Source organism: Carlito syrichta, unplaced genomic scaffold (genome assembly GCF_000164805.1).
Source record: "Carlito syrichta isolate Samal-C Ts95f unplaced genomic scaffold, Tarsius_syrichta-2.0.1 Scaffold148020, whole genome shotgun sequence".
Classification (NCBI taxonomy): Eukaryota; Metazoa; Chordata; class Mammalia; order Primates; family Tarsiidae; genus Carlito; species Carlito syrichta.
The window spans coordinates 173,656-195,868 of record NW_007092116.1 but is presented as its reverse complement, the minus strand read 5'-3'; the positions used below and the strand labels follow the sequence as shown (position 1 = coordinate 195,868).

The 22,213-nt window shown below is 53.3% G+C and overlaps 1 protein-coding gene and 1 pseudogene across 1 annotated transcript in view; one reads left to right on the top strand and one right to left on the bottom strand.

Moving 5' to 3' along the window:
- Positions 1 to 8,356: 8,356 nt before the first annotated feature.
- Positions 8,357 to 22,213, bottom strand: part of RPTOR (regulatory associated protein of MTOR complex 1) — a 173,668-nt gene continuing 159,811 nt past the window's right edge. The window contains exons 24-29 of the mRNA XM_008050496.2: positions 13,708 to 13,814; positions 11,769 to 11,896; positions 10,744 to 10,830; positions 9,659 to 9,775; positions 9,154 to 9,283; positions 8,357 to 8,476 (exon numbers count right to left, since the gene is read on the bottom strand). Of these exons, the coding sequence (XP_008048687.1) occupies positions 8,408 to 8,476; positions 9,154 to 9,283; positions 9,659 to 9,775; positions 10,744 to 10,830; positions 11,769 to 11,896; positions 13,708 to 13,814 (638 nt within the window). The 3' untranslated portion in view covers positions 8,357 to 8,407. The remainder of the gene's footprint in view (positions 8,477 to 9,153; positions 9,284 to 9,658; positions 9,776 to 10,743; positions 10,831 to 11,768; positions 11,897 to 13,707; positions 13,815 to 22,213) is intronic.
- LOC103251874 lies at positions 15,593 to 16,741 on the top strand (annotated as a pseudogene).

Genomic DNA, 22,213 nt, shown 5'->3' with positions numbered 1-22,213 from the left:
GGGCTCAGGCAATCCACTCATCTCAGCCTCCCAAAGGCACGGGATTACTGGCTGAGCCACTGAGGCCGGCTCTAGGTGCTTTATAATTTTAGTTCTTATATTTAGCCCACTGATTCGTTTTCAGTTAGTTTTCATATACAGTGTAAGAGTCTAGCTTCATTTTTTGCATGTAGATATCCAATTGTCCCAGCGCCATTTGTTAAAATGACTGTTCTTTAACCCTTATCCACGAAATGGTCTTGGCACCCTTGCAAAAATCAATTGGCCATAGATCTTTGGGTTTATTTCTGGGCTTTCTATTTTATTCCATTGATCTATGTCTATCCTTATGCCAGTACCACGTTGTTTTGAATACTACAGCTTTGCAGTCAATTTTGAAATCGAGAAGTATGAATCCCCTAATGTACTCTTTTTTTTTTTTGATTGGAGTCTCACTTCGTTGCCCAGGCTGGAGTGCAGTGGCACACTCACAGCCACCCCCAGCGTCGACCTGCTAGGCTCTGGTGATCCTTCCACCTTAGGCTTCCAAGTAGCTGGAACTACAGGCATGTGCTACCATGCCTGGCTAATTTTTTGATTTATTGTAGAGACGAGGTCTCGCCAAATTGCCCGGGCTGGTCTTGAACCCGCGGGTTCAGGCAATCCACTTGCCTCGGTTTCCCAAAGTGCTGGGATTACAGGCTGAGCCACCGAGCCCAGCCATGTTTTCTTTTTAAATATTGTTCTGGCTATTCAGGGCCTCTTGTAGATCCATATGAATTGGAAGGTTTCATTTCTATGAAAATAGGTCATTGGAATTTTGATAGAGATACTTCACTTTGGGAAGTACTGCCATCTTCACAATAGTAGGTCTCCCACTGACCTGTTGGGATGCGACACCCATCTGGGGGTGTGTGGAATGGGGCTGCAGCACATGTGTGCCACTACACCATGGCTGCGAGGTGGCAGGGCCTGCACCTGAGACAATCTGAATCCAGAGATGTGCTGCAGCCCCTGCCCAAGCAGCAAGTCTCACTGGGGCTGAGCCCCCTCCTGACATCAGCACCCCCTCCTGGGTACTTCTCTCTGAGGAATATGGCGATGCATAATATCCCTTAAGATTCTTCTAAGGTTGATAGCCGGGCTCGGTGGCTCAGCCTATAATCCCAGCACTTTGGGAGGCCAAGGCGGGTGAATTGCCTGAGCCCACAGGTTCAAGACCAGCCTGGGCAACTTGGTGAGACCTTGTCGCTATAATTAAAAAAAAAATAGCTGGGCATGGTAGTGCACGCCTGTAGTTCGGCTACTTGGAAGTTTGAGGCAGAAGGATCACTGGAGCCCAGCAGGGCAATGCTGGGGGGGCCATGAGCATGCCACTTCACTACAGCCTGGGTGAAGGAGTGATACTCCAACTCAAAAAAAAAAGATTCTTCTAAGGTTGAGGGAGATTTAATGTGTAAGCATCAGCACAGTGCTGACTTAGTACATAGTAGGGACTCAATACATGCATGTTTCTTTCCCCTTCAAAACAAAACAATGTTAGGTCTCGCAATCCATGAACATGGGCTATCTTTCCATCTGTTTATGGCATCTTACTTTCAGCAATGTTTTGTCGTGTTTAGTGTATAAGTCTTTAACTTCCTTTGTCAAATGAATTCCTAGGTATTTTATTCTTTTGCATGCTACTGTAAATGGAGTTGATTTCTTTTTTAAGACAGAATCTTTCTCTGTTGACCAGGTTAGAGTGTAACAGTGGTGTCATCATAGCTCACTGAATCCTTGAACTCCTGGGCTCAAGCAATCCTCCAACCTCAGCCTCTCAAGTAGCTGGGACTACAGGTGCATGCTACCACACCTGGCTAATTTTTCCATTTTTTATAGAGATGGGGTCTTGCTATGTTGCCTAGACTGATCTTGAATTCCTGAGCTCAAGCAACCTTCTTGCCTCAGTGTCTCAAAGAACTGGGAGTACAGGTGTGAGCCACTGTGCCCAGCAAGAGTTGGTTTCTTAATTTTCTTTTCAGATTTTTCATTGCTAATGCATCATTCCCACCCCACCCATCCAAAACATTTTGCTAAAAAGCAAAACAAGAACAAAAACTCACATGGGGCCCACTTTGCCTTGGGTTGTAGTTGTTGCTGGCCTCTGTCACCTCGAGAGCCTCAGGGGTCATCTGCCTTTACAGGTCACAAGGATGGGTGTCCTACACAAGTTGGGGCTCTCTCGTAGCCAGCTGGTTTGATGGAAGCCCCTCATTTGGGCCTTCCAGTTAGGGCAGAAGTTGGGTTCGGAGTACCAAGTTGGGGGGTGTCATAGCCCACAAGCCCCTATTTCTGCAGGGCAGGTCAGCCACAGTGCTGGTGACAAGCTCTGTGCCTCACTTACACCCAACCAACTCCAGCCCCTTCCCCCTACAGTTGGGGGCCTCCCTGCGTGCTCTCAAGTTCATGTCTCCCACATGAATGGGTGGGCTCTGCTGGCTTGGAATTCGTGCCCACTGGGTCTTTGCTCCAGGCAGGTAATGGCTCATCCCCACTCAACACTGCCTTTCCTTTTTGCTGCCTTTCCTTCTCACTTCTTCTTCTTCTTTTTTTTTTTGAGTTGGAATCTCACTCTGTTGCCCAGGCTGGAGTGCAGTGGCCGCTCCTGGCCACTGCATCTTCGACCTGCTGGGCTCCGGTGATCCTCCCGCCTCAGCCTTCCAAGTAGCTAGAACTACAGGTGCCCGGCTAATTTTTGATTTATTGTAGAGATGAGGTCTTGCCAAGTTGCCTGGGCTGGTCTCGAACCCGTGGACCCAGGCAATCCACTTACCTCGGCCTCCCAAAGTGCTGGGATTACAGGCTGAGCCACCGAGCCTGGCCTTCTCACTTCTTCTATACACAGAGGGCACCAGGGGTGCTTTGGTTGGTGAACTGAGTGTGTCTCTCTCTTGGCCTCGCCTGAATCCTGGATCCTTGGCTACTTGTCCCATCTGCTCTGTGATGAGCCCTGTGGTGGCCCTGGTGCTACTGCTTCCTGGGCCTGATCGGCTGCCACCCCAGACCACTCCAGGTGTGGGGGGAGCTCCCAGTTGCAGGGGTGGAAACTGGTTGGTGCAGCAGCTGCTGAGGGGGGGTGGTGAGGAGGGGATGCCTGGAAGTTAAGGTTGATTCTTCATGGGGCAAGCGGCCAGGCAGGGACCAGGACCAGGAAGGGCAGGGGAGATGGGGGTGGCTCTCTGGACCTCCCCCTGCCCTGGGAGGCTGAATCTGATCCCCTTACCTAGGACCCCATGTGGGGAGCCCCTAGTCTCCTGCTCTTGCCAACTGGGGTCAGAGGCTGCAGATCTTCCTGTCCTCCCTGGAGGCCCTGGGTGCTGAGACTCAGGCAAAGTCCCCCCATCCCCCTCGGCTTGCCCTCGGCAGGTCCCCTCAACTGGGGACAGCCAGAAGAACCTCCAGGGGAAGGTCAGAGAGAAACTCTGGCAGAGCTGCCCCTCCCCACAGATGTGGGCGTGGCTCTGTGGGCTTCATCAGGGTGGGGGTCTGGGTGGGGGTGCTTGGGAGTAGGTGGCTCTCCTGACTGCATGTGGATGGCATTTGCCCTCTAGTGCTGCTGAGCCCCAGGTGATGCCAGCCTCCTGGGCTGGGGAGGCCTGCCTGGCAGGATGGCCCAAGAGGCCTCGGTAATGGCCTTGGTGTCTGTCGCTGCTGGAGCCCAGTCCCTCTCCCTGGTGGTGGAGGGCCCTGCAAGGGGAGTGGCCCCAGCCTCAGCACCATGGCTTCTCTAGTTCCTGGAAGCAAACTGGGAACGTGCTGTGGGGCCCAGGCTGTTTGGAGGACGTGGTGGTTATGGCCACCTGGGAGGGGAGGGATGGGTCCTGGGTGGGGACTAGACACCGTCTTTCCACCTACTCTTGGGCCCGGCCACATACTGAGCCAGGGCCAGGAGCTAGGCAGAGTCTCAGGGGCCAGAGTCTCACGTATTGAGCAGGGGTGGCAGGCTGGCCAGGGAGGGGGTGTGCATGGGCTGCCTCACCCTGCCCTGGTTGCCAGCTGGGCCCCAGGAGCTCTGTGCTCCAATAGACACATCTGGGGCTGTCATCGATTTCCAAAGGACCTTTTCTCCTTTTGGTGACACTGCTGAGAAGGACAATCCATAGCCTGCCATGGGCATCTCTGGAAAACCGTAGAGTCAGGAGCTGGCAACAGATCTGCCATTCACAGCTTGCTCCGCACAGCCCCGTGGGGGTCCCACGCCCACCCTGCTCGCTTTGCAGGCTCCAGACCAGCAGAAAAGGGGTGGCATGGTGCCCTTGGCTAATGGGAGAAGCCAGTGGTTACAGAGGAGCCCATGGCTCTCAGCCTGGTGCTCACCAGCGTCACTGCACCCTACAGTTTAGGTGATGGGTTGTGTCATGCTTTCTTTATCCTCACGGTGGTGTTACAGGGGCACAAGTGCTCGGGTCACACGGCAGTGGAGGGTGTCTCAGCCAGAGGAGCCCAGGGTGCCCCTGAGGTGACAAGGCCTGCATGGGGACTGTGGCCTGAGTGGGCACTGTGAGGCCCAGGGAGAGCCACAGCAGGAGGGACAGTCCACCTCATTCTGCAGATGACGCGATCGTTAGGGGACTCAGTGGGACGCGGTGGGCAGGACAGTCATCTGGACAGCTGCGTCGAGGTCGCTTCCTGAAGATGGAGTGGGCAGAAGGCTCGGGGCAGAGGCTGGGGGCGGTGGCAGTTGAGGAGGGGTCTGCAGTTGTGTCCTGGGAAGGGAGGACAGGGGTGAGTCAGCGCAGGAATACAGTTTACAGAAACGTGAAACGTTAAATTAAACCACTGACCCTCATCAGCGATTGGTGCTTCATTGACTGGTCCTCCTCTGTGATCATTGCTCCAGTGACTGGAACTCCTCTGTAATCGTCTGAGCCTTGCTGAGGGGCAGCTCCCATCAGCTCTCTTTTCCCAGGATGGCTGCCCTGGCCCCTTTGGTCCATGCAGTGCTGCTGGCAGCCCAGCCCCTTTGCCACAGTGACTTGGGGCCCAAGAGTGGTGGGGGGCGGGTGTGGAGTGGACGTAGACCCACTCGGCCCCTGCTTCCTCCCGAGGCCAGCTCTGGCCACGTGTTTGTCCCCCGTGTTTATGAGCACTCGATTTGTACTCAAGTTGCAGGGACAGAAAAATGGATGCTAATGGGAGAAATATGACTCTCTCAACTGCAGCATGCCTGGCAAAGCTCATAAACGCTGGGTATCCTCATTTAAACCCGGAAATCAATAGTTTCCATGGCAACTGCTCACCTTCCCACCTTTCTGGCTGGGGCTCAGGGACTCTGGAACAGTTGCCATGTCTCAGGGAATCAGGGAATCACTTGTTTACTGACAGCCTGCAGGACCCCAGGACGTGGTGGCTGGCATGCCACACCAGGGATCTGGGTGGCATGTCTGGGGCTGGTGCACCCCGACGCCCACTGAGTGTCTTCCTTCCCACCCCATGTCTGCCCACCTCCTGCTTGCCCAAGGCCTCTCAGAGCATTGTGGGCTCTGCCGGGCAGAAGGGTCTTTGAAGACAGGGTTGGGGGGTGGTTGGCAGAATAATCCACATCCTAATCCTGGAACCTGAGGCTGTGCTAGGCTACCTGGCAGAGGAGGATTCAGGTTGCAGGCTGAATCAAGGTTGTGATCAACTGACTTTAAGAGGGAGATTATCCTGGATTTCCCAGGAGAGCACAGGGGTTCTTAAAGGTGGAAGTGGGAAGAGGAGGGTCAGAGTGGGAGAAGTGAGACTTGACGGGCTATTGCTGGCTTTGAGGATGGAGGAAGGGGCCAAGAGCCAAGGAATGAGGCAGCCTCTAGACGCTGGAGGAGGTCAGGAAGATTCTCCCCTGGAGCCAGAAGGAATATAGCCCGATGACATCTTGATCTTAATGCTGAGACGGGCATCGGACTCCTAACCGTAAGATGGCAACTTTGTGTTATTTTAAGAAGAGAGAAATGAGCCCAAAGATGGCCTCTGGAGTCCCTTCTGGAGCTGGCCTTTCCTTTCTCGGGCAGGCTTGCTGCTGGTGTAAGGCCCAAGCCACAGGGTGGGGCCCTGCCCAGGAAGGCGTGGTGCCTTCTCCTCTCTGCTGCCCCAGCTGATGAGGAACAAGACCTCTGCTTGCTCAGACACACCAGGCCTCATATGGCCCCGGGGTCTGTGTGGAAAGTGTCCACGATGCAGAGCTGCCCGTGGCCCTGGGCACAGCACAGGACGGCCAGGCCAATTGCAGACAGGACCTGGGCAGTGTCCCTCTCCAAGACCCCTGCTCCGGCCAACACTCCCCAGATGACCTCGCTGATGGCCCTCAGCACAGATGCGGACACGGTTACCTTAAAAGACAAAGCTGCAGCCCATTGTCTCTGCACTTGTTTATTTTTTATTAAGTTTATTGTGTGTCATTGCTCTTAGTTTCACATTACAATTCCATGTTTTGTCAAAGTCTTTCGCAATTCTCATTTTGGTAAAATAAATAGAGATAAATGAACCTTTAGGTCAGTGCTCTCCTGAGCCTCGTCTAACTTCATGATTGAATTTTCGCATCAGACCTGTGAAGTCACAGCCCATGGCGGGCAGCATGTGGTGCCCACAATGGGCAGGTTCCAGAATGGGGACGGGGAGGGATGGGAGCGTCTCGCCCCCTCTGGGGCCATCTGAACTTTTCCAGGTAGTGATTTTGTCTCAACACAAACAGAAACACATGTTAGGTCAGAATCGAGCTGAGCCACTGAGCCAGCTATGGTGGGTCAGAAGCTCTTAGTGGCTGTGGGGGAGCTCAGCTTCTGGAAGGTTCTAGCATGTCGCCATCTGGAGGGCCCTGCAGAGCTGAGCGAGGCTGAGGTTGTGGGATGGGGGTGCTGGGACATTCTTTGGCCTTCCTGACCCCCGGCTGCTCCTTCACCCATCGTGGGGCTGGGATCTCGTGCCAGAACCGTCTTTTGGTGGAGCACACATTTCCTAGGGGGGCAGCAATGCCACCTCCATCCTGCTTGTCAAGCCCCGTCCAGCCCCAGTACAGATTCTGGGTTGGCCCAAGGCCAAGTGCAGTCAGGCAGGGCTCCATCCACCCAGAAGACACTCTTAGCCAAAGAATCATCATCCACAGTGCGAGGGAGTCTCAACTCTCCTTCACCCGCTTACTTCATCCCACTATTGTTGGCCTTTGACTGGCAGAATTAAGCCACCTCACTCCTCTATCTCTGAATAATCCTGATTCCCAAGGAAAATGGAAACAGACGCTTTTCAAAATATCATCATTAGGTTGTGTTCTGTCTGGGGCAATTGCTCACACGTTCTCTGTGGTCCTTCCTGGGGCTAGACTGTCCGCCTTCTCCCCGTCTTGCATGTGCATGGTTGCCCACATGCACATGCTGACACACGCTGAAGCAATCACCGAGGAATCCTCTGCGTTGCAGAGCCCAGGACGTGGGCTGCAGCCACACCAGCACGTGAGACAAGGGGCTGGAGATGGGTTGGCGTCTCCCCGGAGCCCCTCGGGGTCTGGCGGTGCCTCCACATTGTGTAATGAGCGTGCGGGCACAGGGGCTCAGGCAGGGAGAGTGGGAAGAGCCGCCCTTCAGCGGGAAATGAGCCTGTGGTTTAGGCAGCGGCTAAATCGCCAAGGACCTGCCTCGTCTGTCCAAAGCCACAGAGCCCCCTCCTGCTACCGGGCTCTGGCGAGAGGGGCCAAAATAGGAACTCAAAGACCTAGTGGTGGGGGTGAGGGTTGCTGGGAAGGAGGGGGACCGTGAGGGAGGGCGAGCCTGCCCCTCTCACACTGCAGTGATATAGCCAGTGGATGAGGAGGCCTGGCCGGGCAGCCCTGAGGGACTCCAGGAGGCACTGGGCTCTGGGCTGCTTCCTCCATGCCTGGCGGCTGCGGGGACATCTCCATCTTCCTCTTCCCCGGTTCTTGAATTTCCAGTGTCTTCCAACTTGCTTGGAAACGTCCCCTGCCTGCGTCACTCACTGCAAGGACAGTAGGCCTGGCGGGGCAGCACCTCTCGCTTGCTCTTGGCCGGAAGGGGATGGCCTCCAGGGGACCATGTGACCCCAGCACCTGCCTCTCCACCAGGGCTGTGCCTGGGAGCTTTTCGGCAGCGAATGTTCTGATTACATGGAAAATAAAACGAGTGTGTTTCCTCTTTAAAAATCTCAGAATAAAACAGAACAGGAGAAGGACCGTGAGGCATGTGGCCATGGGACTGGTGCCTGGACGCTGGTGCGAGAAGCCACCGTCCACTCAAGCTGCCCTCCCTGACTTTCTAGACATTACAGTGAAGACATAAAAAGCAAGCGGAAGGCCCTCCTGCAGCCGTCACCAGCTCCAGCGGGAGCAGCATTCAGCTGCTCCGCATGGCAGTTCACTATGTACAGCAGGCTGTGGCCTGGCGGGCTGGGGGCGCCGCTATCTGACGCGCTTCTCCACCGAGTACACAGAGATGTAGTAGTCGTTGCTTCCCACTGCCAGATGAGGCTGCCGAGAGAAAGCAGAGGATGGTGAGCAGGCTCGGGTGCGAGCAGGGACCAGGGAGAGGTGCGGGCCCTTCTGTGCCCATCAACTCTACCCTGGGCTCATCACCCCACCGGCACTCAGGCCCAGGCACGACGGCCAGTGACTGCCAGCTTTTAGCAGGGATGCCGCATCACCCTACTCGTTACAGGGGATTTGCATACTACCCAGAGTGCCCCGCATTTTTCTTTTCAGGGACGCCCCACGGGGACATTCTGGGAATCTAGTGTCATGTGTTTTGGTAGAGCTGCATGCGGGGCTCCCGTGGAGCTGCACGCTGCAGAAGGCAGGCTGGCAGAATCCTAATCTAAAACACAATGGCCCCAAGCACGCAGAGAGACTGTGGTGAGGGCCAGGTGAGGCACACGGGCATGGGCTGCTCCCTCCTCACACCCTTGAGCCCTTGCCTGGGGGCACCTGGGGAAAGCCTTAGAGTAGTGGCCAAGGGACACTGAGTAACAAGGAAGGTGGTTCCGCTTCCCTTCCTGGAGATACTGGGTCCCAGGGCAAGTCACTCCCTCAGGCAGCCCCATGGACCCAACTGCAGTGCAGGGCGGCCATGACGGCTTATTGCAGCTACCCACCCGTTCCCCTCTCTATCCCCCAAACCCCCCACTCCCCCGCCCCACGGAGGTACTGACCCAGTGCGGGTGGAAGGCCAGGCAGCTGATGGCCCCGACACGCTGCCCCATGAACCCGTCGTAGTACTTGATGTTGTTGATCAGCTCCCCGTTACCGTTGTAGATGGCAGTGAACTGATTCACGGAGCCACTGCGGGGGGGAAGAGCTTACGGTGAATTGAAGAAAGATGGGTCTTCCCAGAGGCCAAGACCCCGGGAAAGGGAGGTGCAGGGCATGTGTGACCCTCTTGTTACCCCCATGCGAGGACTCAGGCTCCACTCACAGAGGAGCCTGCAGGGCCCTTGAGAGCTTGTTCTGGGAGGGAGGATGGCAGGGAAGAGGCCCTTTGTTTCTAGTGTGTGACAGTCTGTGCTTATCCAATAGGCACCGGGCACAGAAACATCAGCGCCTGCTGTTTGCATCAAGGCCCCCAAGGCTGGTGTACCACTGTGGCTCTGAGGGCCTCTGAGGAGGTCAGGCCTTCTGCTCAGAAGAGGGGCTGGGGGGAAGGCGGGCGGCACCTACCACGCGATCAGGTTGGCCTGGGGGTGGATGTCTAGGGCCGTCAGTCCCTTCACGATCTGAAGGACGTTCACAGACTCAGGCAAGCGTGGGTCGAAGACACGCACATCTCCATTGACACTGCCAAGAGAGGGTCACAGTGATGTTCCTGCCTGGAGCCTCTGGGAAGGTCCTGGTCTGGGGGATGGTGTCACTGGATGGAGTCACATGTGTTGCACAGTGATCAAGGAAAAAGTCGCCTGAACCCACACACACCTGCTCCCACTGGTCCCCACGGCTAATGTGCTCACCAAGCTCCTCCACAGCCAGGAAAAGGCATGGATGTGGTATCTCGGGGGTAGCTGCTGGGCCCTGCTGCAAGGCCTGTGTCCCCTGGTCTGGAGAAACAGTCCGAAGCAGAGACTCAGGGGCAGATGTGAGCCACCTGTTTTGTCTCCAGCCACAGAGACAAGATTGCAACTGGGGCCTGAGGTCATGGAGACAGAACCTGGGCGGCAGGCATGTGGCCCATGGGGAGGCCTGGCCTTCTGAGGCTCTGTGGCCTCTCCCTTCCACTGCCGGTGGACGTCCGTCCCAAGAGTTATGTGTGATTTTTATGTCACAAACAAGGGGAAAAGTGCATCCCTTTGGAGGAATGGTGGCTTTTTGATAGTCAATTACATTCTGCTGTCCCTTTAATGGACAAATAAATACTCACTGCTCTCAGCACAGTATTTACTGAGGAGCAGAACTGGATTTACGTGCAGATGCGGGCTGACAGAGGCAGTCCTGCACAGCAACGTGCTGGCGATGTGTATGGCCCCTCCGCCTCTGGCCGTCTGCCCTGTGGAAGCAGAGCCACCCACCCACCTCCCCCTGCACACGCTGTAGTTGCCAAGCCAAGGAAACTTCCCTGGCAGGGGAGCAGCTGTGTCCCCACTGCCCCTCGTGCTGTGCCTTGACCTTTCTGGCCAGTCCTGGAGCAGAGCTAATTACTGCCCCGGAATGCCATTACTTCCCAGCTGTTTAAATACCAAGGACATATTTTAAATGGAGGGGAAAATAATGTTTTTACAGCAAATGTCTCATAAATATTCCATGCTCATTACCTCACGCTCATGATGCGGCCCTCGGGGTGCTTCTGGAGGTGGGCCTTCACCACCCAGGCTGTGTGCTCGCGGTAGGTCATGACGCGGCTGCCGGAGGAGACGGGGGAGGGCGCGGTCAGGGCCAGGGCGCGGTACGTCTGGCACCTGCTCTTCTTCCCAACCCTCCAGGGCTTGGGGAACAGCCATGTGGTTTCCTTGGCTGCCCCATGCGCGAGCGTGGCTCATTTTGAGTGGAGGGAAATGGCGTGCCGACTGGAGACTGCCTAGGCCTGCCGCGCCGTGCGGGTCTTATCTCTTCCCCATAACGTCCAAGTGCCTACGCTGGGACCTGCTCTAGCAGGGACCCTCCACGTCTTCCCTGGGCTGACTCAGGGCCACTGTCAGGCGACCGGAGGGCAGCCTGCGCCATGCTGGAGCCACGCAGAGACAAGACCGGGGGTGGGTGGCCATCGTGACCTTCCTAGGCCCAGTCATTCCTCGGCTCTGCTGCTCTCCAAACGTCTCCCAGTGTCGCTTGCACGTGAGAATCTCAACCCTAAAGCTGCTGGAGCTGAGGGACACGGGAACCTTCCTGGAACCACCACAGTGCGGCCCTTGGCCAAGGACACTTTGGAGCTGCTGGCTGTGTGTGCTAGGGTCACCGGAAGGGCTGGAGTGTGACGTTTCAGAAGCTCTTGAGGACTCTGTCCACACACCACACATAGCAAGCCTCGAGTCATAGGCCTGGGATACCAGATCTGCCTGGAGGTTGCACACTCGGCCCAGGCCCACTGCAGCCTCAGAGCACACAGAGCCGGGCCTCAGCAGTGTTCTGGAATGGATGTTGAGCAATATCCCATCCCTCTGATTTTAATCATTCAGCTAGTGCTTGCTGAACAAGCTGGCCGGCCCAGGGCCTGGGACCAGGAAAGAAAGTGAAATCTGGATCCAGCAAACTTGCAGTGACTCGACCTTTACCTTCTAGACCGGTGCCCCGGTCTGGCACCGGGGTAGGGGAAAGGAAGGGGGTAAAGAGGCTGAATTACCATTCGCTGAGCGCCATCCTCCTGTCGTAGACACGGATGGAGCCATCGCCGAGGCCAGCCACAATGAGGGAGCGGTGGGAGTCGCAGGACAGGCTTGTCACGCAGCTGTCTGCACCAGTGGGGATGTCCTAGGGCCCAAACACAGAGAGCCTGGTGACGACTGTGGCATCACATGCCTGTTCGACTTCCTGCAACACTGGAGTTTATCTTGCAGCCTATGGGGGCCGTGCCATCACCCACCAGGGCTGTGGGGCCTTTATTTCCACTCAGGGGGTGTCAAAGGCACAGAGAGCCTGAGATACACAGGGAGAGGTGGGCGCTGGCAGGGCAACCGATTCACGCCCTGTCCCTCATTCCTCTGAGGGACAGCTGGCCGCACCTGTGCCCCCAGCGAGACAGAGCCTGCAAGCCCCGATCCCGGTGGCGGCCTGCAAATGCCTCTGCCAACAACTGGCTTTCAGTGCCAATTAAACTTTCCAAAAACATCTCCCTGTTTCCTAAAACGAAAGATGGAACATGTTTTGGCAAGGAGGAATCCTTGTTAGCTTCCTCACAAAACTTCTAATGAGGTGAGGGAAGTGTCTAGAAGGGGCTCTTCACCTCCCTGGGCGGCCGTAAACGCTGAGAAGGGCAGGAGTCGTGACACCTGGCAGGAAGTACGGAGATAAAAAATGGGCCACGAGAGGGAAAAGTCCTTTCCAATCAGGAGAGGCCTTGCTGCTGTACACACTGAGGAAGAAATCCTGGCAAATGGAAGAGGGGCTATACGTGAGGGGTGAAGGTGGCCACGCAGGCACTGCCATGCTCTGCACCTCTGTGAGAACAGCACAGCCTGAGGAGGCCCGGGGCCACAGGAAGCTGCTCTCTGGAGCAGTCACCAAGGCCTTCTACACTCCAGCTGGTCACTGGACCCTTGAGCATCCCCTGAGGGCTGTGTCTGGTGTCCAGAAGAGTGTAAAACCCATCAGGCCATAGCTCCAGGCAGGTCTGGGGCCTCCCAGAAAGTGTAATTACAGTCGCCATTGTGGAATTTGAGGACAGGACAGAGGGGAGGCTGACCATGAGAGAGAGAGGCCTGGGGCTGGTTCTCAGGCTGCTGCTCCCGGAGGACCCAGGCCTAGGCCCTACCTCTGCGTGGCTCGCTTCCCATCTCCCTCCTATTTCTGCCCTGGGAGCTGGCGCTGAAGCAACCCTCCTGATACCAAACATCCCTCCTGACGCCAAACACCCTTCCTGACCCCAAACAGCCTGTGCCTTACACATGGGTGGGGAAGGACAAGAGAGGCTGGAGACAGTCTCCACTCTGCACACCTCTCCCTGGGGACCTTTGAGGAAGTCCCTGGCCCTAGCACAACCCTGCAGTGTCTGCAGTCTCACCTGTGCTTCACACCAAACCAGCAGAGTTTGGTTTCTAGTCGGTGGCCTCCTGCTTGGGCCTCTAGCACTCTTCCAGGGTGTCTCAGGCAAAACCAATTTACTCCTCCCTCTTTTTGTTAAAACTAAAAACAACAAACACTTTAAGAAGCATACAGCCAAATAATTAATCATTCTAATTTAAAACATTTCACCCTGCTGATTTCTGAAATTGTCTAATTTGCACAGATGGGATATTTGAAAATAACTAGGATTAGCATAGGCTTAACTATACTGCAATGTGGGGTTAAGTGTCACAATGAACGTATATCCAGAGCTTTAGAACATCTGTGTCTCTCCCCAGAGTTGAGGCCTCATTTTAGACCATCCCTCCTCCCGAGATGAGATTCCATTGTATGTTGTGCCCTGTGAGCCACAGTGCTTGGCTTTCTGTGGCGAAGGTGGGATCTGTTTTGTGGAGGGGAGAGTGTGGGAGAACTTGGGCAAGGGATGAAGGGTGGGCTTTGAACATACGGCCCCAAAGGCCGCACAGGGATCAGGCACCAGGGGGGCCCAGTGAGGTTACCTGCACCTTCATCTCGCGGTCTGTGTCCCAGATCCGGACAATGCGCACGTCCCCTGAGCTCATGAGGAGGCCGGTCTCCTGCTCCCAGTCTACTACCATCCCAGCTCCTGGAGGGACAGAGGGGGACACTTGGGAAGCCTGTTCTGGGTGGACACTCTGCCGGTGGCTCCAAGGAGCATCTGTCACCACCTGAGCCCATCAGGTGAATCCCCACTTCCAACAAAAGCTTGTACTGGGGTTTCCAGGGTACCCTGAGTCCAGGTCAGGGCAACAATCCAGAGCCTCCCCCAGAACGCTGCTAGACCCAAGGCCTCTGCTAGAGGAACAGTACAAACAGTTTCTGTTTGAGACACCTGCCTTCCAGAACCCTGGGCACAGCTGACATGTCTGGGTGACTTGAGAACAGCTGTCACAACATGAAGACAAGTCCTTTTGTTGGTCACGTCAGAGTTGGGGGAACCCAATTCTTCTGGGGAAAAACAAGTGCCCTGCACGGACCTTGGGTCAGCTGCATTTCGCAGTGGGGTGCTGACTACCGACAGGGGTGAACAATGGACGTATAAACAGAATGAGCCAAGGGTACTCTCTTTACGTCTGGGATTGGATGGTAGCAGAGAACTTCAGCCTCACATAGGCCTCCATTTAAGACAAGGTTTAATTTCAAAAGTTGAAGGATAAAGCTTATTTAAAGAACACCAGAGTAATCCCTGTACCTACCACTCAGACCTAATAGTAGCTAAGATTGTGCTTTTTTTTTTTTAGAAGTATAATTTTAGGCATGGCAAAAGCATCACCTGCCCTCTCTGCCCAAGAGGAGCTGTCCTGTGAGCTGAGAGTATCTCCCACGCGGAGCCACTGAAGCTTTCCCACAGATGCACATCCATAAACAATATAACTCGCCTGCCACATCTCAAAAGTTCTTCAGTTTCAAGGTGGAGCCTGTTTCTATTGATTTTCATTTTCCCTTTAATGTTTTTTTTTTTTGTATTTTTAAAAACATGCTCCCCAAAGAAGTAATAATGCTATGTTTTGAGGGTTTATCTGACCTGATATATACAGATCTGCTTAATTCATTTAATCTTTTGTGTAATACTCCATTATATACTAACCCCATCATTTGAGCTCTTCCTGACTTTGTAAGCCACAGCATACTCAGTGACTTCATGTGTCCTGTGCACAGTGAGAAGGAACGCAACTGCTGGTCCCATGTTCTGAACAACTCCAATTTCCTCAGGCAAGGCCCTATTGCTGGACGAGTGAGTGGGTGCCAATCTACACTCTCAGCAGAAATGTACACGAGCCAGTGTCCTCAAATCTTTTTTGACATTTGATGTTTGCAAGTCTTTTTCACTTTGGTCAGTCTGCATTATATTTTAATATATGCTGTGATATTCTTTAACTCAGATAATGCAAATGTCCTTTCCTATTCTGCTACTTATAACTTATTTACATTTTTCTTTTGGTGAGGAAAAAGTTTGCAGTCAAATCTATCAATTTATTTGTCCTCTGTCTCCTGTTTGAGGCCACTGTAATTTTATTTTGCTTTTTTTTTTTGAGTTGGAGTCCCACTCTGTCACCCAGGCTGGAGTGCCATGGTACACTTACAGCCACCCCAGCATCGACCTGCTGGGCTCCGGTGATCCTCCCGCCTCAGCCTTCCGAGTAGCTGGAACTACAGACGCGTGCTACCACACTCGGCTGATTTTTGATTTATTGTAGAGACGAGGTCTTGCCAAGTTGCCTGGGCTGGTCTTGAACCCTTGGGCTCAGGCAATCTACTCGCCTCGACCTTCCAAAGTGCTGGGATGATGGGCTGAGCCACTAAGCCCGGCCTTATTTTGCTTCTTAAGTGCAGTCCCGCTACTGTGATGTATCTGATCCCAGCATGTCAGAAGAGCCTTGCGAGGTGGATACCAAGCCCACATCTCTCAGTCCTGCTCCTTTGGTGGGAGGCCCTAGGGCTATAATTGGGACAGTACAGGAGACAGGGTAGGAGGAGGTATGTGCTTCCCGTTTCTGTCCAGGAAAGCTTAACTTATACCCTGGCCACGTAGCTGATAAACAGAGCCTGAAAACACACAGCTGGATATCCCCTCCCCTTGTGAGATGTCTGGTGTGCATCTACCTAATAAATTAGGAAGGATTCTTGCTGCCCACCCAGGACCATGCTCTTGGGAAGTGGCGTTGGGGTCACTGGGGAGGGTAACCCTTTCGGGATTCCTAGTGTGTGTTTTAGTGACTGTTCCTGGCTAAAGATGAGGTTATCTCGACCCTACCAGGAAGCCCAGAGACCCACTCTGAGATCGGGGGGGCACATCTACAAACACAGACAGCTTGGCTTAGCTGCAGACATTTTAAAAGTTCCACTCTGTTTAAAAAAGAATCTATGGGAGGTGGGTGTGATGGCTCATGCCTAAAATCCCAGTAGTTTGGAGGACTGAGGTGGGAGGATCGCTTGAGCCCAGGAGTTTTGAGACCAGCCTGGACAACATAGTGAGACCTCATCACTATAATTTAAAAAATTAGCCAGGCATGGTGGTGTGTCTGTAGTCCCAGTTACTCAGGAGGCTGAGGCAGGAGGATCCCTTGAGACCAGGAGTTTGAGTCTGCAGTGAACTATGATTGTACCACTGCACTCAGCCTGGGCAAGAGAGAAAGATTCTGTCTCAAAAAAAAAAAAAAAAAAAGCAGCAGCTGCAGCCAGACCCCAAGCTGGGCCATCCCTGCCACCTGTCAAGTGGTGCTTGATAATGGCATGCAGCAGTCCCCCAGGGACTACAGCATGACCCCTGGTGGCATGCTCTTCAGCACTATCCCAGGAGATACCAGGATCATCTACAAATGGAAATTCCCGATGGAGTGTTGAAACTCTCCTGTGACCAAAACACTCCTGAGAGATCTACCTACCATTCCCTGGGTCACCAGCCCTGCCAGTGATGAGGCCCCCATGGAAGCTAGCCAGAGCCACCTGTGCAATAGCCCAGAAGGCAAGCGGGCACGTGGTGAAGAGTCACAGTTTGAGATGGACATTTAAAGACCAGCCATTGGATCGAGCATTACCTGTGGGCCCCTCAGGCCCCTCTCGAGAGAAGAGTCACACCAGTCAGGCCTTATGAAAGCTGTCATACTGGGCAGGCATTGGTTGTGGGGTTGGCCACCACAGCTGTCTGCTCCCTCACTCAGGGCATCTGCCCTCCCCTCCTCTTTGTGAATACTAGCAGATGCCTCCTTGTACCTCAGCACAGCCTGCAGCTGAGGACCCAGAAGTGGACAAGGATGAGCCCTTCTGAGTGATTTACTCTTCCAGCCCCTTCCCCTGGGGGTGCAGTCACCCTTCCTTAGGTTTGTGTGCCTGGGAAAGCTCTCCTCTCCTTCCTTCCCCAAAAGGAAATAAAAGCCACCTTTTGCCCTAGGGCCAAGAAAAAATAAGTAAGTAAAGCTATGAGGAGAAATCATTTTAATGGGTACCAGGTCTCCTTCTGAAGTGATGAGAATGTTCTCAAACTGGATAGAGGTGGTGCTTGTACAACTTTAAGGATGTACTAAATGTTACTGAGTTAGATGGTTTAATGCTATGTGAATCTCACCCCAATAACAAAATGAAAAAAAGAGAAGCATCTATGCAGCTCTGGGCTTTGCATTCGTGGACCGCATGCTGACCTGTCTGGGTGCTGAGGCAGGCCCTGGGCCTGGGTGGCCGAGTCCAAGCCCAGAGTTCCTCCTGGGTACTCTGTCAGGAAATGATGCCTTGGGTCAGGCAACATGATGACAGGGCAGAACAAATGAAGGGACGAGGCAAGAACATGAATATTGGACAATATTTAAGATGTGAGAAAACAGGAAACAGTCTCAAACACAGGCTGGGGCACCCTGGGAGTCCTAGTGGGCATGTGTGTGTGCTGGAAATTCTTGGAACATCAAATTCAGGAGAAAGGCAAAGGAGGGCTCAGGGCAGGCAAAGGTCAGGCCTCCTGACTCCTGGTAAGTTTCCTGTTGCGAACACTGGCTGATGTGCTGAGCCCATTACTTCCAGGGAAGATGAAATCTCAGCAGTTCCATGGAGCCACACTTTTCCCAGATCAGATGTGCAGTAAAGTCCTTACTAAGTACTTGACAAAGAAGGAAAGGAGGGTATGATTTCTGTCTTTGGCCCATTAGCCATTCATTTTAGTAGTCTGTTCCTTTAAATTTAATATTTTGGAGTTTAAAAAACCAACACACTAATATTAGCAATACATCAAATACCCGGTGACCGTGGATCTCTCAGACAGCAGTGGTCATTTTTTTGGTCAGTGTTCACTGCTTTGTGATTACACAGTGTTATTCAAAGCAGGTACAAATAATTACCTTAGGGCCAGTGAGGAGCCTCACAGCCCTGGGGGGACTCAGGCCCTCCTGTCAGTGCGAACAGGGCTGACAATGTGACTATGTAGGGTGATTGGCCTGAGCCAGTGTCTCAGGAATTGTAGGAATTGTTTACCCACTGAGGGTGGACTAAAGAATGACATGGCGACTCTCCAGACCCTTGATTGGGAGCCTTATCTCTGGGTCACCTGGTCAGACCCATGTACCAATCCAAGGTAGGCCTTGTCGCTGGAGCTGCCAGCATTCCTGGGATGACACTGGCTTCACCACCAGAGCCATCCTCCCTTTCCAGTACAGGTCTTTGCTTCAGATGCTGCACGGGTCCAGGTGGCAGGCTCTGACACAAGACAGAAGTCCTGATGCCTTTTGATTGGCATCAGGGGACTACCCAGATGAGTGAATCCCCGGGATCATTCTTCAGAGAGAACTGCCCAGCTCCACACTTGTCAGTTTATGTCTCTATCTTGTGAGAGGAGTGGATTGTTTTGGATTTCCTGGCCATGCCGAGGCCACTTCAGGACCAGGCGGACAAGCAGACAGTGGTGGGAATGCTAAAGCCTTTGAGTATTTGCCTCTGTCACCCTGTCTATGGGCCCTGTGATACAACCCCTGACTGGTCTGAGCTAGACTTTGCTGACACCTTGTTCAACAGAGGCTGAACAGATTGTTGAGTAATTTTCACAAAAGTCAACAAGAAGAAAGAGCAAGGTAGAGTCAGGACCCCAAACTGGGCCTACCTTGTATTAGAGTCCTGTTCTTTCCATGGTGTCACACTGCTCTGATTGACCCCAGGGAAAACATGTAAGATAACAATTTGATAACTCAGTGATTTATCAAGTAATTGTCTTTCTTTCCTCTTTTAAATGACAGTGTTGTCAATATTGGTTTCTCTGAGATGCACGCAATGACCAGTGAGTGGCCTGACCTTCACTTGCTGATCTAGCTGGACCCAAGACCCCAGGCTGGGCTCACCCCTGTCCCAGGAAAGCTGCATCATACCTCAGAAGAGGGTTGCCTCACAGGGAAGCACAGCCCCAAGATCAGGATAGAGTGTTGGGGCATTTGGATGAAGTGAGACAGATCCCATAGCCTAGAGGTGTGTGGTGGTCCATTGCAGGGACAATGCCTTCCCACACGCTGGGAGGAGGCTCTGTCTGATCAGCTCTGCCAAGCAGCACTCTGGTGAGCTTTGGTTGAAAACAAAATACAAAAGAACAGGGATCTTGTCTGGAAAGCTTCCAGGCTGCTTCCCCTACTGTATGTGACCTTTTCAGCAGCCCATCAACTCTGAGGGGTTTCCTGACTCAGGAAGATAATCACTCAGATCAACATAAGAACTGTCTGATGAAAAACAGCTTTTTCCTGAGTGGCTACGGAGTTCAGCCAGGTCCTGAAATGGTGACAGCCATAGCCTCACTGGAGGCTTTGCTGAAATTCTAGACAAGATGGGAGGAGGGAATGTCTAATTCATCAGAAGTTGGTACAGGATGAAAAAAAGTGACATTCTTTTCCCAGACACGATGAGTAGAAGGAACAAAATTGATGGCTGCGATTTCAGCAAAACCCATCACCTTGAAGGACAGCAAGCTTTCCAGTCACCTGAATGGGAGGTCACAGCCATGGCGAGCTCCCAAACTCTACTCTTAACACACCCTCCCAAGTCTCTGATGGGCCTGTCTTTCAGGGTCTCCTTGGCAGCCTGGTTTTTGGGTCTGTGCAGGAACAGGCAGGCTGCTCTGGCTCCTCCACACAGTACGCCTAGCCCCGCCCTGCCCACCCTCCTGTCTGGGGGATAAAGGCTGCTGGGGCAGATCAGGAAGCCCCACAGTCTTCTCTGAGGAGTGGTTCTCCTGAGGCCCAAACCAGTCAGGAAAACTAAATATCCAGTCTGTGAGACCACAGTGGTTGGGGCCTTGTCTACCTGCACCCTGTTTCACTGCTAGGTGTTACATGGGGTGGTGGATGCTCCCCCAGACCCTGAAGCGAGATTCCTAATTTCTGGCTGACTTTAAACCTCTGAGGATCTTGTCATCTGGAACTGGCCTCTCAGGGCCCCACATCCCCCACCTGAGGAGATGCTCAGGAGCAATGGTTTGGGAGCTCTGAGGGGTAGCCATCCTCACCCCTCCTACCTGGCCCCACTCAAGACCCACAGATCCACAGGATGGCAGCCCCCACCCCCTCCCTGGGGCACAGACCCAGAGCCCCCCTTGGGGCCATGCCATGTCCCTCTGGGGTCCTGTGAGCACCCCCTGTCTGTCCACACTGAGACACTGGGACAATGGTGGGGCCAGAGACTTGGTGCTGGCAACGGAAACAGCAAGAAACCTGCGCCTCAGGAGCAGACCATGTCACCTAAATTTCTGCTGCTTTTCTGGAAAATGGGTGAAGAAATACTTGGTGGCCACTCTAGGGATCCAGGTGACAAGGCAGGAGAGGTCTGGCTGCAAGTCAGACCTGACCTGCTCACCTTCTCAGGGCCCATGGGGGCAGCGGCTACTTTCCTTGCCTGGTTCTGACTCCCACAGTGCTGAGGGGGATCCTGTCCACTAGGGACTGCTAGTTGGAGATTCTAGATCTGCCCATGATTCTGGAAGATCAAAAGAGGGCACCAAGAGCTCCCTGTTCCTGAGGAGCAGAGGGTGACCCTAGGAAAGCCCCTGACTTGCAGCCACTCTGCTTTCAAGGTCACTGCTCTGCTTGCTTCCAGCTGCTTCCATGATTGGATAGTGATAATTGACTAGGCCCCAGAGTCTTGTCAATGTTCATGCATACCACCACTGGGCCATCTTCCCACAGCGCTATACAGCTGCCGTGGTGGGTCAGTCCCTGCTTCTTTCCTGTCCTGGCTGCTGCTGGCTCCAATGCGGAACTGGGAACTGGGCCAGCTCTGACCAGCAGGGTTTGGAAAGATGGTCTGGTTCCACTGTGTCCTGAAGACTTGGCTGGGGAGTCTGTGTGCTGGCTGGTAGAGCCAGTGTCCAGCCAACCGCTAAAGATGATGAAACAAGGCCTGTTCTGCCTCCTGCTCCTCCAGGCCCCAACCTCAAAAGGGGGTCCTCTGGCTTTTCTTCAGGTTTTCAGAGAAAGTGACCTTGTCCCTCTTTTCGGAATGGAAGCCCATTTCTTGCTTTGTTTAGTTTTTCTGCTCTGGAGATTAATAATGTCCTTACATTTTTTACAGAGGTGAAGATAAGGTCAGTCTTGAGTTTTCTCTTTTGTAACCATCTTGCCTCCATTTTGAACTTTTTAATGTAAGAATCCTTTACAAAACACTAAAATGTGAATCCAGGTCTATAGAACTTGTTTTCAGTGTCACGGGACACACCCACCTCCACCCTTGCAATTCTGGTCACATGAGTCCCTGCCAGGCCATGGCTGCTCAGTCAGATGCTCCCTTGACATTGGCAAAGAGCATTTAAAAGACAGACGAGGACAAGAAAATATTTCCTGGAAGGCTAGGTACTCTGAAACTTAGATCCTACAAATTGCAAGAAATATATTGTTGCCTGGATTTGTAAGGCTCTACTTGTTTATAATTTTCTAAATAGCGAGATTGAGAGATAAAAAGGACTCATTTTGATCTTTATACGTTTTGAGTCTGTTAATCTAGTTTTAGCATTGTGCATCCAAGACAGCTGCAATATGAGTGCATTGGTAATGACTGGCATTACAGATGCTTTTTTTTCAGATGGTAACAGATGCTTCCAGAATCTGTGCATCAAATTCTGAAAAAGATTGAGGTTTCTTCTCAGAGCCTTACATGGCTACCTGATTAGTCCATTAAAATCCACATGCTCATGGGCCAATGCTATCTTAGCTTCAGAGGGGACCACATGGATGATGTAAGGGATGGAACAAATAAGAAAGACTATAGCCCCATCCCCTGCTGGCCCCGAGGAACTTCACAGCCACGGGAATGAGTGCTGCTAAGCAGAGGAGAAGGACCGCTCTGGGCTTCTGGATCTGGGCAGGCACAGGTAACGGGAGAGGAGGCGCCCACCTTCCTGCTGTCCGTGGGTAAGGCAGGTCCCATGAGGGCACAGGGGCAAATCCCCGAGTTTTTAGGGATCTCCTCAGAAGGTGGCAGCCCTCTTCCCATCCTGACTTGCTTCTAAGTGCAAATGATCCCAAGCAAAAT